Source organism: Clinocottus analis, unplaced genomic scaffold (assembly GCF_023055335.1).
Source record: "Clinocottus analis isolate CAN_PGR_092001 unplaced genomic scaffold, fCliAna1.0.p SCAF_21, whole genome shotgun sequence".
NCBI lineage: Eukaryota > Metazoa > Chordata > Actinopteri > Perciformes > Cottidae > Clinocottus > Clinocottus analis.
In genome coordinates this window covers 11,787,170-11,802,715 of record NW_027175943.1, presented here as the reverse complement: position 1 = coordinate 11,802,715, position 15,546 = coordinate 11,787,170, and the positions used below count along the sequence as shown (strand labels likewise).

The 15,546-nt window shown below is 44.7% G+C and overlaps 2 protein-coding genes and 1 non-coding gene across 3 annotated transcripts; all 3 read left to right on the top strand.

The window, feature by feature from the left end:
• Positions 1-263: 263 nt before the first annotated feature.
• vgf (VGF nerve growth factor inducible) lies at positions 264-7,065 on the top strand. Its single transcript, XM_068588450.1, has 2 exons — positions 264-491; positions 2,409-7,065. Exon 2 carries the CDS (start codon positions 2,439-2,441, stop codon positions 4,584-4,586), a length of 2,148 nt encoding a protein of 715 aa, XP_068444551.1. The 5' UTR covers positions 264-491; positions 2,409-2,438; the 3' UTR covers positions 4,587-7,065.
• Positions 7,066-9,546: 2,481 nt separating this feature from the next.
• On the top strand, positions 9,547-9,628 carry trnal-aag (transfer RNA leucine (anticodon AAG)). The gene has a single exon. It is a non-coding gene; the product is annotated as a tRNA-Leu (tRNA).
• Positions 9,629-11,418: 1,790 nt separating this feature from the next.
• On the top strand, positions 11,419-15,269 carry snapc2 (small nuclear RNA activating complex, polypeptide 2). Its single transcript, XM_068587943.1, has 6 exons — positions 11,419-11,798; positions 11,892-12,062; positions 12,212-12,344; positions 12,740-13,450; positions 13,655-13,743; positions 14,427-15,269. Exons 1-6 carry the CDS (start codon positions 11,586-11,588, stop codon positions 14,814-14,816), a joined length of 1,707 nt encoding a protein of 568 aa, XP_068444044.1. The 5' UTR covers positions 11,419-11,585; the 3' UTR covers positions 14,817-15,269.
• Positions 15,270-15,546: the final 277 nt, after the last annotated feature.

Genomic DNA, 15,546 nt, shown 5'->3' with positions numbered 1-15,546 from the left:
TCCGGCCCAGCAGGCAGAGACAGAGCGCCATAAACTGCGAATTCATTCAGCAGCTTCTGTTCATTCAGCAGCGCGAGCACTGCAGCTAATTGGTTCGATGAAAAACGGGAGAGAGGAGGTGCGAAAAAAAAAAAAAAAAATCTTATGAATGAAATCCAGTCTAGTGACGTCAATGGGGATCGCTTGACGCACGGATCACGTGGGCCGGGGAGGACGGGAGATATAAGAGCACCGCAGCCGCTGTCCGTGGTCCTGAAATCAGACGAAGCCAAAGGAGCGGAATCCCGGGAGAGAACTCGCACAAGAGGTGACAACAACAACAGAGGCGACACTTAACGTTAGACAATAACTCGTACACAACAACAACAACAACAACAACAAGCGCACGGTGCAGCAGATGTGTGCATGACAGCGGGGACTTCTTGCAGCTTTGAGTGTGACGTGACGGGGAGGGGAAGCTGGAATCCCCCGCTGCTCCGACTGAACTGCAAGTAAGTTCTGGCTTTACTTTACTTTCTCTCTCCTAAAAAAAAAAGGAAATCTTTTGGCTGTTTGATAATGAAAACTGAGCATTTGTAATATATTGTTTATTGTATATTATTGTGTGGAAAAAAGTGTTGTGCTTTCACTGCTGAATCCCAAAAGAAAATTGTAAAAGAAAAGAAAATATGTTGAAAAAAAGACTGGTTTCTGGTGTTTGTTGGGTTTAAGTTGTCTGTTACTTGAATCAGAAAACCATTAAAAATTCAACATAATATGTGAATTGATCATTCTAATAAGAGTTTTTTTAATCGCTTTTTAATTGACGCGTTGCATTGTGTGGGAGATGGTTGTTTGCCACTTGGACTTTACATATTCCTTTGCTTATGGTCAACACAGAGGCGGCTGTGTTTTCCCCCACCTTTTTCTTCCTCCTCCTCCTCACCATAATCATCATCATCATCAATTATCGTCATCTTCAGCCACCATCACCACGACTCGCTTTGCCAAAAATAACCAGATTCAAAATAAAGTAGAACGAAGCTGCTTTGTGGGCATTAAGGTGACGGTTTAAAAAAGAAAGTAAAGGAAAGAAAGAAAGGTGACACACAGAGTCAATGACAGCCTTTTGTCGTGTCTAAAATGTCTGCATAACACTGACGTCCGTGATTGCTGTTTTTTTTTTCTTCTTCTTTTTGTTGAGGTTTACAGCGTGTAGGCTGCTGTCAGGTTACTCATGTTGCCAGAAGTCTGGAGGTGGCTTCATGCTCAGAGTTTTTTTTTTTTTAATGTATTTTTGTTCTTGATTCTTGGCTCTCAGAGGCAGATTATTAATCCGCTTTGTTGGTCTCAATGTGGTGTGACCTGCTCAGGCCATGACGCCTAAACCTCCTGCAATCTGTTTGCGTCGTGTGTGCGCAGGGTGAGATGAAGCCCTTCGATCATGCGCTGCGTGTTTGCACATCACGCATCCGCTGCAATCAGCACCTCCACTGCAGAACGTGCCCTGTGGTCCGTTAATGGCTCTCTAAATGGCTGATTTATTTCCCCCCAATCACAAATTAACTTGTTCCCGACCATTTCTGAGGGTGTCTTCAATCAAATCTCAATTAGCGCCGATACATTTGATTTTTTTTTCAGTGTCCTGAAAGTACTTGCAGAAAACTGTGGCGCTATGCTGTGCAGCACGCAAGAGAAGAGCAGGTCGCTGAGCTGAGGTCTATGTTGCTACTCTGTCAGCAAAATATGTTGCATGTGCTGCAGTGGTCCCGCTCCTGGAGAGCCACGTACGCGCTCCCATGTCCCTTCAATAGTTGGCTCTTCATTGGCTAACCTGTGGCTGTAAAAAAGAAGAAGAAAAAGAAGCAAATGTTTTCCCCCCACATGTGAAATAGGAATAAGAGGGTAACAATGTAGGAATTTAAAGGGGAACTACGCCCATTTTCACAATCAATCAATGTCATTTCTAATGTCTGAATAAGATGGTCCAAAAATGTAAGTAAACATCAACTCAAATCCCCAAAAATAGAGTATCAATGACTTTGTTGTCATAAAATATGAAATGTTGAGCTGCTCCATTGACAATCAATTGGGAACCATGTTCTTGAATCTAGATGACATTGCGAGGCCCCAGAGGAATGTTCCTAGTATGATCACATGTTTCGTTACTCAACCAAGAATAGTAAAATAGAATAAAGCGCATTTGGGTAAAAAAAAAAACAAACACAAAATCAGTCTCCCATTCATTGTCTATGGAGAAGCTCATCACTGTTTCTTTCTCTTCTTGATGGCATCCCAAATTTGAGACTTTTGTTGAGTGTTTTTTTCCTGAACTATTGTTTTTGTCACGACTGTGTTGCGGGTCAAGATTTTTTAAAATGAGTTATTTGAACTGAAGATGTGTCTTTGTGCCTTTCTTTCTTCTCCAGGCATTTCTGATCCCCGTCTTCTGAGTGACCATGATTGGGTACCACGATGCCTCAAGTGCCCTTACCCTCCTAGTCCTCTTGACTGGGGCTTCCTTCTTCCATCTGTCCACCTCCAAGCCGATAAACACCCCTGGAGATGTCGACAACTCACACAGAGATGCTCCACTTGGAAGGGACGAGGAGACGCGCTCGATGCAGAAAGAAGATGCAGAGGAAGAGGAAGAGCTCTTCAAAGATGTGGATCCCAAAACACTTGCGGCGGTTTTACTGGAGGCACTGAATCACTCGCGAGTAGAGCAAAGACGGGAGGGAGGGGAGCGTGATGAAGAAGTGAAGCCTGAGAGGGGGGAGGTTAAAGAAGACGAAGCGAGAACAATGGAGGGGGCAGACAGAGACCGAGATGGACGACAGGAGTTGGAGCTGCTGATGGCTGCGCAGCAAAAGAAGCGAGAAAGAGAGGAGGAAGAAGAGAGGCAGAAAGCTCGAGAAGAAGAAGAGAAGATGACAGAAAAGGTGACCAGTCGCACCACAAGTCAGGCGGTCCAGGTCCAAGCGGAGCGGCAGCCCGCTCATCTGGATGGAAGAGAGGAGAACGGGCAGGACGCCGCCCCCGAGAGGGGGCCGAACGGCCCGGAGCAAGGCAGCAACGAGGAGGAGGAGCAGATCAGCCCCGAGGAGCTGAAGAACCTCGAGACCATGATGAAAGAGTTTCCTCGTTTGAACACGGCCACAAAGAGGCAGGGAGATTCAGAGCAAAACCAAAGAGAGAGCAGAGGTTACAGCAGCTACAACGACATCATGCCAATCAACAAAGGCAACAACCTCGCCATTTCTAAGAATAAACTGAAATGGCAAGAGGAGACGCAGAAAGGCCTAAACTTTCCAACGTTCAGGGGAGGCAATTTCATGGACGACTTCGAGGACAATAACTACGCTGGCAGTAACGCAGCACAGCCGCAGCAGCCAGCAGAGCAGCAAGCAATCGAAGGCGATGAACCACGGGATGAGGAGGAAGAGGAAGACGAGGAGGTGTTGAGTCCCGTGGAGGAAGAGGCTCGGGCCAAAGCAGAGCAGGAGGAGATGAGGAGGCAGGCGGCTGAGGCACAGAGGGCCAAGCTGGAGGAGGAGAAGCTGGCCGACATCGCCTCGGACATGCTGCTGCGCTACATGGTCAAGCAGAACAACGGGAACAAGAAGTACAGCTCGTCCCTGTCCAACGCCGCGGAGGACAAGCGGTCCGATGAGGAACAGGAGGTGACAGAGGAGGACGATATCGACCCCCAGACGATCGACAAGCTCATCGAGATCTCCAACAAGCTCCACCTCCCCGCCGACGACGTGGTGGACATCATCAGCGATGTGGAGAAGAAAAAGAAGAAAGACGTGCCGCCCGAGATGGCATCTCGTTGGCAGCGACCTCCGACTCCGCTATCTTCCCAGTTCTCGTCACCCAACGGTTTCTCGGCGCCGCAGATTCCAACCGGTCAGAATATCTTCCCTGTCTCTAAGCAGCCGTCCCCAGCTGTCAATCTCCTCAAAACGTGGCTGCAGGAGAAATCGCCAACCAAGTCGCAGGATCTCTGGAGCAAACCGGCCAAGCCTCTGTTCGCCAATCCCAACCGTTGGCCCAAACCTCAGAAGCCTCTGTCAATCAAACAGGACTTCTGGCTCAAATCGCCTAAGTCAGTTTGGACTGGCTACCCTTTGTACCCCTACACATACTCGTCCTACTACCAGAAAAAGCAGTACCCAAACTACTACCCCGTCTATTACCCTCCTGCCGCCAGACCCAAACCCCGTTACTACGTCCCCAAACCTGCTCTCGCCCTCAACGACTTCCTTGGGAATTCTGTGGACGACACCTACTCTTTCCCTCCCAAACGTCGTTACCACAGCTGGGTCCAACCCCGGCTGAGAACCCCCCCTGCGGTCCTCCAGCAGAGGCCTTACTACACCGGCTACCGGTATCAGCCGGTACCCATTCCCAAACTTCGTTCCCCTCTCCGAATGCCTGTAATCCCGCCTCAGCAGAAGTATTACTACTCAGCCCCGGCGGCACCCGCAGCGACGAGAAATGAAGATTATTACGCGGACGGAAAGCAGCCAGAGAGCAGCAACCGTGACGATCTGGAGAAATACATACAGCAGATACTCATGAAGAGGCCACTCTTGGCCTGAAATGGGGATGAGGGAGTGAGAGTATGGGAAAAGACGAGAGATGGGCAGGACAGTATTTCTTCATGATCGTATTTAGCTGGTGTTCGGTTTTGCTTTACATATGTAACAAGTTCCTTTCTGCTATTTGGTTTGGTTTTGATTTGGACAAGGACATTAAGGACGACTTTATTTTCCAGAGCTAGCCTGGATGAAATGTTCCTTTGATAGGAAAAGGACAAGAAAGATACACATCTACGCTCCTCCTCCATGTGGGAGAGGACACAGGATGTACGTGGTCAGTTAGAAAGCATGCCGCAAAGATCTGTATCATGCTCAAACTTGTCATCCAAAATCCCGGCATGACAACATTCTCCATTTGGACATTTTACAATGCCAACAAAGGAGGACGCTTGAATATGCTGTTCCTTCTACCTTTAAGAACAAATCTTTTCAGTCAGATCGTAAGCAGCGATGAATGCTGGGTAACATTTGGAGGCTTATGGAGTTCTACTGTCGAAACTCAAAGAGAACATGTGTGTGATTACCTCAGGCAGGGAAATTTGAATATTCCATAAACATATTTCTTCTGGAATGACCACCTTTTGTCCATTTAGTGCACAACAGACTCACCTTTCATCTCTTACAGATAACATCATGCTTATTCTCGCAATGGCCTCATGCGGAAGCCATTCGCAGCCTCATTTAAAAATATATATATATATATATATACATTTTTATAGAAATGTATCTTTTTTTGCGGTATTTGTATGAAGATGCTGCAAAAACAGTTCAGCAGAACAGCACCTTCTCATTATGTACACTCACACATTCCACATCATGAAATATAACACAGCCAAAAGCATATTTCATACAAAGGGCTTTGGAAGCCACTGCCGCCACTATAATGGCTCAGATGACTCACCCTTTTGCATAACTTCAATTACCTTGTTGCTATGGTGCCAACCCCTGACCAACTCTATGGCATTCTTTTGACGCCTTCAGAGGAGAATGCAGTGGTGGAGGCACATACTGCTCTTTTACTAAACACATGCATTTTAACTTCATTTAGGTAAGGCTGGTGTTGTTCTACATATTATTCTATATCACGAAGTGTGATTTATACTTTCTGACCCCGTCTGTACTGAGTTTATATTCCTAATCTGGACAATCACCAGCCGAATCCTATAAAAAGATACCCTTGATGGTTTTGTCATTGTGCCTCTAAGCTCCAATCCAATTAGTGCTATTTTATTCTTCAAAATGTATATTTCATTAATCAGTACAGGGCTCAAACATATAGATTGCTAGCTTGCCCGGGGGAAAGTAAAATGCCACAATTGGCTAGTCTAGCAACTCAGGAGCAACTTTGCTGTCATTGATAAGCACTGATTGATAAAACTATTTGTATAGAGGCAAGTAAAAATTGACTAACCCTATTACATTAATATTGAATTTTCTAAATGCCATCGATCAAATATTTTATACGTTTGTAGGTGAGAGTTCTGAGCTGAGACAGGCTGCCTTACATGTCACTGTGACATCCCGAACATTGCGCTTCATGTTTTTGTTTTTTTTGTACCACTTTCTATTATCCACGAGATCAAGGCTGTAATCACTTTTGTAATGGAAGCAGATGGATAATGAAAAGCTTCTCTGGAACTGATTCCACTGGAGATCGAATCAGTTTGCTCATATTCAGGTTTAAGTCACAATTAAAAAAAACATGATGATTGGATGGCAGTGTATTGAATATGATTGTCAAGAAAGCGATTTTTTTAACGTGCAAAAAAAAAACTGCTGAGAGTTTCTCTCTTTACTTAAATGGCTACTGATAATCAGTAATCAATAAACACTTATTTTTTTCTCCCCGTTAACCTCTTCTTCAAATGCGTCACTGGGAACGAGAGCAGATGTAGCTCTTTGGTTTGTCTGTATTGTTGACCTTTGTGGTCATCTGTTGCTAAGGGATGAGCAAATCTCAACGTCTTTGTTGTCAAGCCAAAACAGAATCATGGCATCGACAATCTCCAATTGAAAATTAATGTAAAAATGAGGCCCTTAGTAAAAAAAATGTTTTGTGTGAACTGAGATGGAAATAAAAATGAAGCTTTTTGTACATTTTAATCGTTTGTTGTTTTTTTAAGAGGGATTTCCCAGATTGTGAAAGAGAAGGGGAGACAAAAAAAGAGGCTGAGATGTGAAGCGACAGACCAGAGGCGAGGGTACAGTGTCTGCACGTTTATGTATACTTGCATCTAAAAACTGCTTCTTTAAAGACGTACAAGCATCACTTAAAAAGTATAAAAAAAAGTCTAAAGATGACAGAAACAATGACGTCAGTGTACCTTAAAATCATTGTTTATGTCGTGTATGCGGCGAGTGTTGTCCATGGTCTTTCTAGATGTACCTTGTTGTAACTATCGTAATAAACATGCGTTTGCTGGATGTAAATATGCGCATGTCAATGACTACTTTTGCTACACATGAAGAAACAATAAAGTCAAACTATTTTTATTACAAAAGTGCTTCATTGTGGTCAGAGAAGATGATTTTTATGTGAGTGCTTGAGGAGACAGAAATGGATGGATGGATAGATGGTTGGTTTGCTTGGTGGATGGATGGATGGAGGGAGGGAGGGAGGAAGGGAGGGAGGGCCAGAGGGAGGGATGGAGGGAGGGATGGTTGGTTGGATGGAGGGATGGATGGATGGATGGTTCATTGTGTAAAAGAATGGATGAATAGATAATGGTCAATTGTGTGTGGGTTAGGTGGCTGGATGGATGGATGGATAGATGGATGGATGGAAGGGTGGGGTTGGTTTGGTGGATGGACGGATGGATGGATGATAGATCAATGGATGGATGGAGGAATGGATGGCTGGGTCGTTGTATAAAAGGATGGATGGATGATGGTCAATTGTGTGTGTATGGATTAGGTGGTTGGGTCGTTGTGTAGGTGGATGATGGATGGATGGATGGATGGATGGATGGATGGTTGGATGGGTGGGTGGATGGATGGGTGGGTGGATGGATGGATGGATGGAATGTTTGCAGTCCGTATTGTATTAACCAATCACATACAAGCAAGCTAAGATTGCATACAGATAACACATGAAGGGGAAGTCATTTGTAAAAGCTGTGAACATCATAAGCGACATTCCATTCAGCTCCATTATGTTGGCATGGAGGCTGGGCGCATCAGTAACCCAGTAATTGATCAAAAGTCAATGTCACCGTCACCAAAATGAGGCCAACAACTGCTTCAGCCACAGTCTGGCGCATTCGGAAAACTATACATTCTCTTCCTTATGAATAAATCATGAACACATCTTGGGTTAAGAACGATAATCCCCCCGTGTAGCCCTTCGGGCCAATTACAGCACAGACAGTAATTAAAGGTGGGAGGGAGCAAAAGACAAGATTCGACATGCTTTGATATGTCGTGCTGCTTCGAGGTGGGGGTGTTCAGCAGGGTGATTAGAGGTTAGAGCAGGAGGTGGTGATAGTGGGCTGCAGGGATGTGCTAACACCCACACAGTGGGTATGTTTGAGAAAACTATCGAGAGGACTTCCACAGGCTGTCAAGTGAGATTCAGTAATTCAACCTCAGAACAACATGGACGGATGTGTGAACTGACTGGGTGGTGTGTGTGACAGAGATGCACAGAAATAAAAGACCTACTGGAATGGGATGGGGCATGCATTAGTCAGGATGAGACACAAGGCTGCACTGAAGGCTGCACCGAAATGAAAATCTAAAGGAAAAAGCTGCTGGTGAGCACAAAGAGGAGGGAGAGTGGAGGAACATAGAAAAGGAGAGAGAGCGTGCCAGATGACGGGGTGAGGAAAAAGTAACACGGGGCTGGGCAGAGGAAGGGGGGAGGGAAGAAGCGAGGGATGAGATAAGGGAGGGAGTGGAGCCGGTTGATGGTTGCAGCTCTGCCCATGGAGAGGTGCGGTGATTCATGATGTCACGTGGTGAAGACTGGGTGACTCATCCACCACCAACATCATCATGCAGCCACTGCAGAGCTCCCAAACACACACACACACACACACACACACACACACACACACACACACACACACACACACACACACACACACGCACGCACACGCACACACACACACACATACATACACACAGTGCACACATGAGATGAGTATAGCATGCACGTTCATGCACACAAGCTAATCAAGCATATTCTTGAGAATGTCATTTCTCAGTAGCAATCAGGAAGCAGCATCCTCGTTAGAACACTTACACCATGTTTACATACTAAAAAGCAACATGCAGTACACCTGCAGGCCCCTTGGTAATGACATGTGATCTTTATCTGGGTATGATGTCTGGATGATGACACCTGATCTTGTGACTGTTATTAAGTTATGGTAAATATTTCCACTTCAAGTGGAAATCTGGTTTCCAAAGCCCAAATCAAAAGTGCAAGAACTGAATTAAACGATGTGTTTGCTTTCTTCAGAAAAATATTTAATTTGTGGAAGTATGCACTCCAGCAACCCCACCCAAAACTATTTGTTTTGTCTTCATTATTTTTTTGTCATTGCATGTATTAGTCTGAAAGTGTTTGCAGGATATGTTTTAAAATAAGTCAGCCAGACGGTTTAACATGCTAACATGAGTCAGCCAGACGGTTTAACATGCTAACATGAGTCAGCCACACGGTTTAACATGCTAACATGAGTCAGCCAGACGGTTTAACATGCTAACATGAGTCAGCCACACGGTTTAACATGCTAACATGAGTCAGCCAGACGGTTTAACATGCTAACATGAGTCTGCCACACGGTTTAACATGCTAACATGAGTCAGCCACACGGTTTAACATGCTAACATGAGTCAGCCACACGGTGTAACACGTGTTCATCCATGCCGAACAACACATTTCGTTATTTATCTCAGCAAAATATATCCCTTTTTTTTACTTTTTCAATTTAATTTACGCACCGAGAGCCTCACCGGTAGCGTGGCCGAGCGGTCTAAGGCGCTGGATTAAGGCTCCAGTCTCCTCGGAGGCGTGGGTTCGAATCCCACCGCTGCCATAAGTACATTTTGACTAAAATGACATAATGACTTAACTATAATGACATACGTGATTTAGTAATTGCAAAAATGTCAGACCACTTTTGGTACCTAATCAAATGCATTACAGTTGTTAACTAGCCATGTTAAAAATACCGATGTTTTTTGGTGTGCTCATCTCCCACAGACACTTGGCTTCGCTAATGTTAATCGTTCATGACATGACATGACATGACATGACATGACATGACATGACATGACATGACATGACATGACATGACATGACATGACATGACATGACATGACATTAGCTGATGCTTTTTTCCAAAGCGACTTACATGCATTTAACCAGTGGTGTATAGTAACAAAGAACTATTTATGTTTTGGGGATTTCTGTCCACTTATATTTCGGCTTTGTCGTCCTAATGTGGCTGACTTGTATTCAAAGAAATCAAAATTCAAAACATACTAAACACAGAGGACAACACTTTGTATTTCACAGTTTTCCTCTTTGTGAACTGAGGACGTGAGAGTACTTCACTACATTTTGCAAGCAGGTTTGGCGAATCACAATATTAGTCCAGTCTCGTCTTTAACTTATAACCCGCTTCACAAAGACAGGTTGTTGGAATTAGAGGCAGGGTTTTTCAAGCCTTTTTGGCGAGCTCAAGATACTCTGCCTTGGTTTTAATCCAGAAAACTGGCAAAGTTAAGAAACAGAATTTTAAGTTTCATTTTTGGGGTAAAGTATCAACCTCTTAAAATGTGTCAAGATGTTCAATCTGTGCGGACCAGTACTAAGGGACCCACGGTGGAATGAGCATACTTCTAAACGCACAGTTACAACTCCTTCATAGTGTCATATTCCTTTTTGGTAAATTATGATGATAAGTTCATATACATTATACTTATGTACAATAAATTATGTTGAACATTGTTGCTCCTGGATGGATCACAACCCCTTTGTTTTCAACACAACTTCTTGTCCTTAAAAGAAGACACTTCATAATTCTCAAAATTCTGACCTTTTGCTTTTTTATGAACAGCATTTACTTGAACTTTCAATAATTAAGTACATTTAATATCATAAAAATAAATACTTTTTATACTAAAGTACACAACATATCAGATATTTTAAGACTTTTACTCATTTAGTATTGATAATACAAAATCGTATGTATATAAAACACATCAAAACCATTTTTAATGTATTTCACGAAACAACAAAGGATGCAGCTACACACATATTTTTAGATAAATATATATTTAAAAACACACGAATAAATTCAAACGTGATCTATAAACTACTACAAGAACCTAAAGATCGGAACTAACAGGAAGTAATTTTCTCGGTGACTTCCTGTGTAGACTTTGAAGGCAGCTGAAAACTGTCCGACTTGATCGCATATTTTATAACCTCCTGCAGCGGCCGCTGCTCTCGTCTGGAACGAACAAAAGAGCTTAATATTTTAATAATACTATATAATTAATACCTGGAGAAAATAGATCAGGTCGAAAAGTTACTGCGCGGCAATAGTGCAACCCGGAAGCAGTCAGACCTCTTGCCTTCAAACTAAAGTGAGAAAGTATGACATCGAATGATTTTTCCGTTTTAGTATTTTTGAACATTATACATTTTTATCAAATATATTTGGACACTTGCTTCTTCATGTTTTATACACTTTATTTCTTTGTTTTTCTTTCAGCACTGTAACGATTTGAATCGAATGCGTAGAGCGAGAGAGCTAGCGCTTTTACTCTGAAAATACCGTATCGGAAAAACGTTTTGTTGTCGTTGTGGATCCGAACGCAGGCAGCAGGCGGCTTCCTGCAGTGGTGCGAGACGGCACAGGTTTCAAATTAAGTTTGACGTTAAAATAAAAGTTTGCAACTCGTGTGAGACGGACACAAATCACCTGAGCTGCACGAGACGATCGTACCGCTGCTGTTGGGTTCGCGTGTGCGACGTGAGTCGAGATGAAGCCGCCTGCTCGGAAACGAAATAAACCAGATCGCAACCTGAACACTGAACCGCGACAGTCTGAGCCTGAAGGGACCTGTCAATGGCAGCGATTCGAGCAGAATAACCTCCTGAAAGCATTGAAGACCATTAACAGGTTCAATGGAGGGAACGGGGACATCGACTACAACTACCTGAAGAAACACGTCCCGACTCGGTCCATTCCAGAGGTACGCGACTCCTCCATTGAGCAACACTTCATTTCAGTTGGAAGCTGTGTGTCTGTGCGTTAAGGCGGTCCCTGACTCCCTCCCTCCCTTTAGATCCAGTCTGTGGTGGAGTATTTGAAGAGCAGTGTGCTCTCTTTGGCGAGCACCAAGCTGAAGAAGAGAAGATGGGAGGAGAAGTTCCAAAAGCCCATCGAGTTGTGGACCAGCATGGCTTCTACTCTTGCTGGGACGCACGAAGAACCCATTTCCGCAGCTTTCTCTCAGGTGATGATCAATACGTCACGTTGGCTGGTTTCTGATTTTCATTTACGTCATCAAAGTGTCGTGATACAACATGGAATAACTCTCCGTCTTCTTTGGCTCATGTCGATCGGATCCTCCCGCCATCCTCCTCCTCTCCCCTTGGTTCTCAGATGCTGATCGTGTCGTCCACAGAGCCTTGCACCCTCAGGAACTGTGACCCCCCTCAGGACCACAGACCGCCCACAGACCGGCCTGTCGGTCGCACAGTCCCTTTGAGACCAATGCCTTGGGGGCCAGTCAAAGGTATGGACCTCCAGTTCCTGTGTTATTTAATGTGTACAAATATTGCTGATCACTATAGTATATGGATCTATGATTTGCATCTCTTTATTGTCTGTGTTGAGTCTCTGAGTGGTTGTTTATCTCTGTTTGTAGTTGTTTTGAGTCTCTTTGTAGTTGTTTGTCTGTTTGTAGTTGTTTTGAGTCTCTTTGTAGTTGTTTTGAGTCTCTTTGTAGTTGTTTATGACTGTTTGTAGTTGGTTTGAGTCTCTGTGTGGTTGTTTATGTCTGCTTGTAGTTGTTTTGAGTCTTTTTAATTAGTTATGTCTCTTTGATGCTTGCTCAGATGTGTTTCTACTTTCCTCCACATTGCTGGAGTATATTACAGCTTTTAAAATGTAGGATTTCCTCCGTCTTAGTTGCGCATCCTGGCACCAACGCAGCTCGTCCTGTCGTGGTGCTCAAGACTCCAGGACCAGCCATGGGCCCAGCTCCATCCCAAGTGGTTAGAGGGATGAACGGCAAAGTTCCTCCACCCCAGCAGCAGCTTTCTACCAAAGCTGGAACCTCACCTTCTAGCATCTCCACCCCTCAGTCTGGATCCTCACCTGCTAGCACCTCCACCTCTCAGTCTGGAACCTCACCTTATAGCATCTCCACCTCTCAGTCTGGATCCTCCCCTGCTAGCGCCTCCACCTCTCAGTTTGCCGTTACAGGACACGACACACCAGGTTCTGGCTCTGCAGTAGTGGTAAATACTCAGAGCGTTGGCAGCTCTCAAATCCAAACTCCCCAGCAGCCCTCGGAGCAAAGCCCCATCCCCATCTCCTCCGGCTCTACATCAACATCCAATTCATCCGGTCCTCACGCGTCCCTCCACTCCCCCGCCAGCGGCCAAAATCCGGTTCTCAGCACGGCGCCGTCCTCCAGCACTTCCGTCCCCCCGAAGGCCCCGCTCTCCAGCCCTGCCGCGACATTTCACGCCAACTTTGGTCGCACCAACAAGCACTTCACTAAAGACAGTCCCAGGGCGTTCGGCGTCAAGAGCGTGGTGGACTTTGAGAAGATCTATTGCTACTTGAGTGGCATCCACCAGCCGAATGATGACTTGTGTCAGCTCACCCCCATGGGTGAGTCAGAAATCTTCTCATCTTCTTTCATGAAATAGAATCTTCTTTCATAAAATAGAATCAATTTAGTCCACCTACAATCTCAGCCCGCATTACACATACAGCGGCTGTCCATGTTTCCGTAGTTATTTTTGTTGTTTTTTAGCGTTGCGAATGTTTCCGTACCGCTGCATTGACATGAACCAGTTGTCTAATGTCCTCCAGAGAGTGCCATCATGTTGGACCTGTTGATGTCTCTCCCAGAGGAGCTCCCCCTGTTGGACTGCAACAAACTGCAGAAACATCTACTCCAGGTACAGTAAAGTGAGAGCAGAGGATGACATATTGTGATGGAGCGGAGAGACAATGGGACCAGTAGCGGGTCAGCGGGGCGGGGAGCAGGTCTCGTCGACCTCAAGGCGGGGCTCTTCTTTTCATTTCTAGATAGAGAGGTTATTGTGAGAGGAAGTCTCTGATAGCGCCACTTCTCCCATCGTTGTCTGTCCCACGACTACGCTGAACCGACCCCACCAAACAACGCCCGGGTCTCTGTGTCGCCTTTAAATGACATGTAACAGAAACGCTGTGTTTGCAAAGAAGACTATACATGTTGTTACATGTCGTTGAGTTCTACAGACCAGAGACTCGTGGAAATACAACATGGTCCGATAATTAGATATTTGAAAATATATACCTGGCAAGCTCTAAAGTCCACGTCATTGTACAGACTGTGGAGAACGTGTTGAGTCCAGCGTGATCAACAGGAGCTGATATCACCAGCATGTGAGTTAAAGGGTTCGTTTAAAAGAAGAAGAAAAAAACACTGTGAGCTCAACTTGACTTAGGCTAATCAATAAGGTTAACTAGCTATCGTGGCAACACTTCCCTGCTTTTTGCTAACGGCTGAGTGGCCTTTTTCTCTTGACAGACCTGCCAAAGGATGCAGACGAAGTCGCCCTTTGAGTTTGTTCACTTTTGTACTCTGTGTTGTCTGCAGGTGTACGATTGTCTCTCATCCACCGCCGACTACGAGATGGCGGGAGAAATTTTTAAGGAGCTGAAGGATGGGCTCTATCCTCCAGACGACAAAAGAACAAACCAACAGCAGAGCGCCGCCGCTCAGAGCCCCGCCGCTCAAATCCCCGCCGCTCAGAGCCCCTCCGCTCAGAGCCCCGCCGCTCAGAGCCCCGCCGCTCAGAGCCCCGCCGGCGGTGATGTTGCGGCCAGCGGAGGAAAGAAACTGCAGCCTGATGGAGCTGAAAAGGAATCGTCAGGGAGCGGTATCGCATCGGGCCAATCGGGGCCGTCGGGGGAGGCGGGGGGCATGGACCTCTTCCCCGCCCTCAACCCTTTTATGGTGCCACTGAAACTGTTGATGCGCAAATAGGTCAACAAATACAAAACAAATGTGCAGTTTGCTTTAGTTATGCCTACATTCTATAATTGTACATTATCGTTACGGATTATTTTGTTATCTTTTGTCTCTAAAGATGAATATTGAAACACAGAATCTGGATATTTAAACTTGTCTGGTTCATCGTCGCGTTTACTCACTCGTTGTTCAGATAGTTTATTTCGGCAAAGTGCTTGTTAAGCTACTTTTATTGATTGACATTAAACACCGATGCTTTTAGAAGTTTGGCTTATTTTGGTAAAGGTCCTTTTTTGTTCCAAGTGAAACTCTTGACTGGGCTTTTCGAGACTGGTCTTAAAGAAACGGCGTTTCAGAGAATTAAAACATTAAAGCATGTACACATGTTTTAGTAGAAACCCCAAATCCAATTATAAACCTGAAAATTAACATTATTTGTCTCATATTAAATGAAATAAATGTTTTTTGGGCTGCAGCTAATTATTACATGTACTGTTTATTGCTCTGTTTGAATCATACAATGTCACAATTTACTATCACAGAAAGTGTTTTTTTGCAGGTCTGCTTCTCAAACTACTAAAGTGATGATTCTATTATCAAACAAGTTGCTGATTGACGTGCCGTCAATTGACTAATGATTGAATTGACTAATTGTTTCAGCTCCAGGATCTTAAAATGATTTGGTTCAAATGTAAGTTGTTTTGCTCCTCGTGAAACTGCAGACTGAAAAGACTGAATATGTTGC

What these genes read in the sequence shown, in the direction of transcription:
- vgf (XM_068588450.1), top strand. Translation starts at nt 2,439, where the DNA reads ATGATTGGGTACCACGATGCCTCAAGTGCCCTTACCCTCCTAGTCCTC.
- snapc2 (XM_068587943.1), top strand. Translation starts at nt 11,586, where the DNA reads ATGAAGCCGCCTGCTCGGAAACGAAATAAACCAGATCGCAACCTGAAC. An exon ending in CGACTCGGTCCATTCCAGAG is followed by an intron (nt 11,799 to 11,891) that starts GTACGCGACTCC and finishes CCCTCCCTTTAG; the next exon opens with ATCCAGTCTGTGGTGGAGTA. An exon ending in TTTCCGCAGCTTTCTCTCAG is followed by an intron (nt 12,063 to 12,211) that starts GTGATGATCAAT and finishes CTTGGTTCTCAG; the next exon opens with ATGCTGATCGTGTCGTCCAC.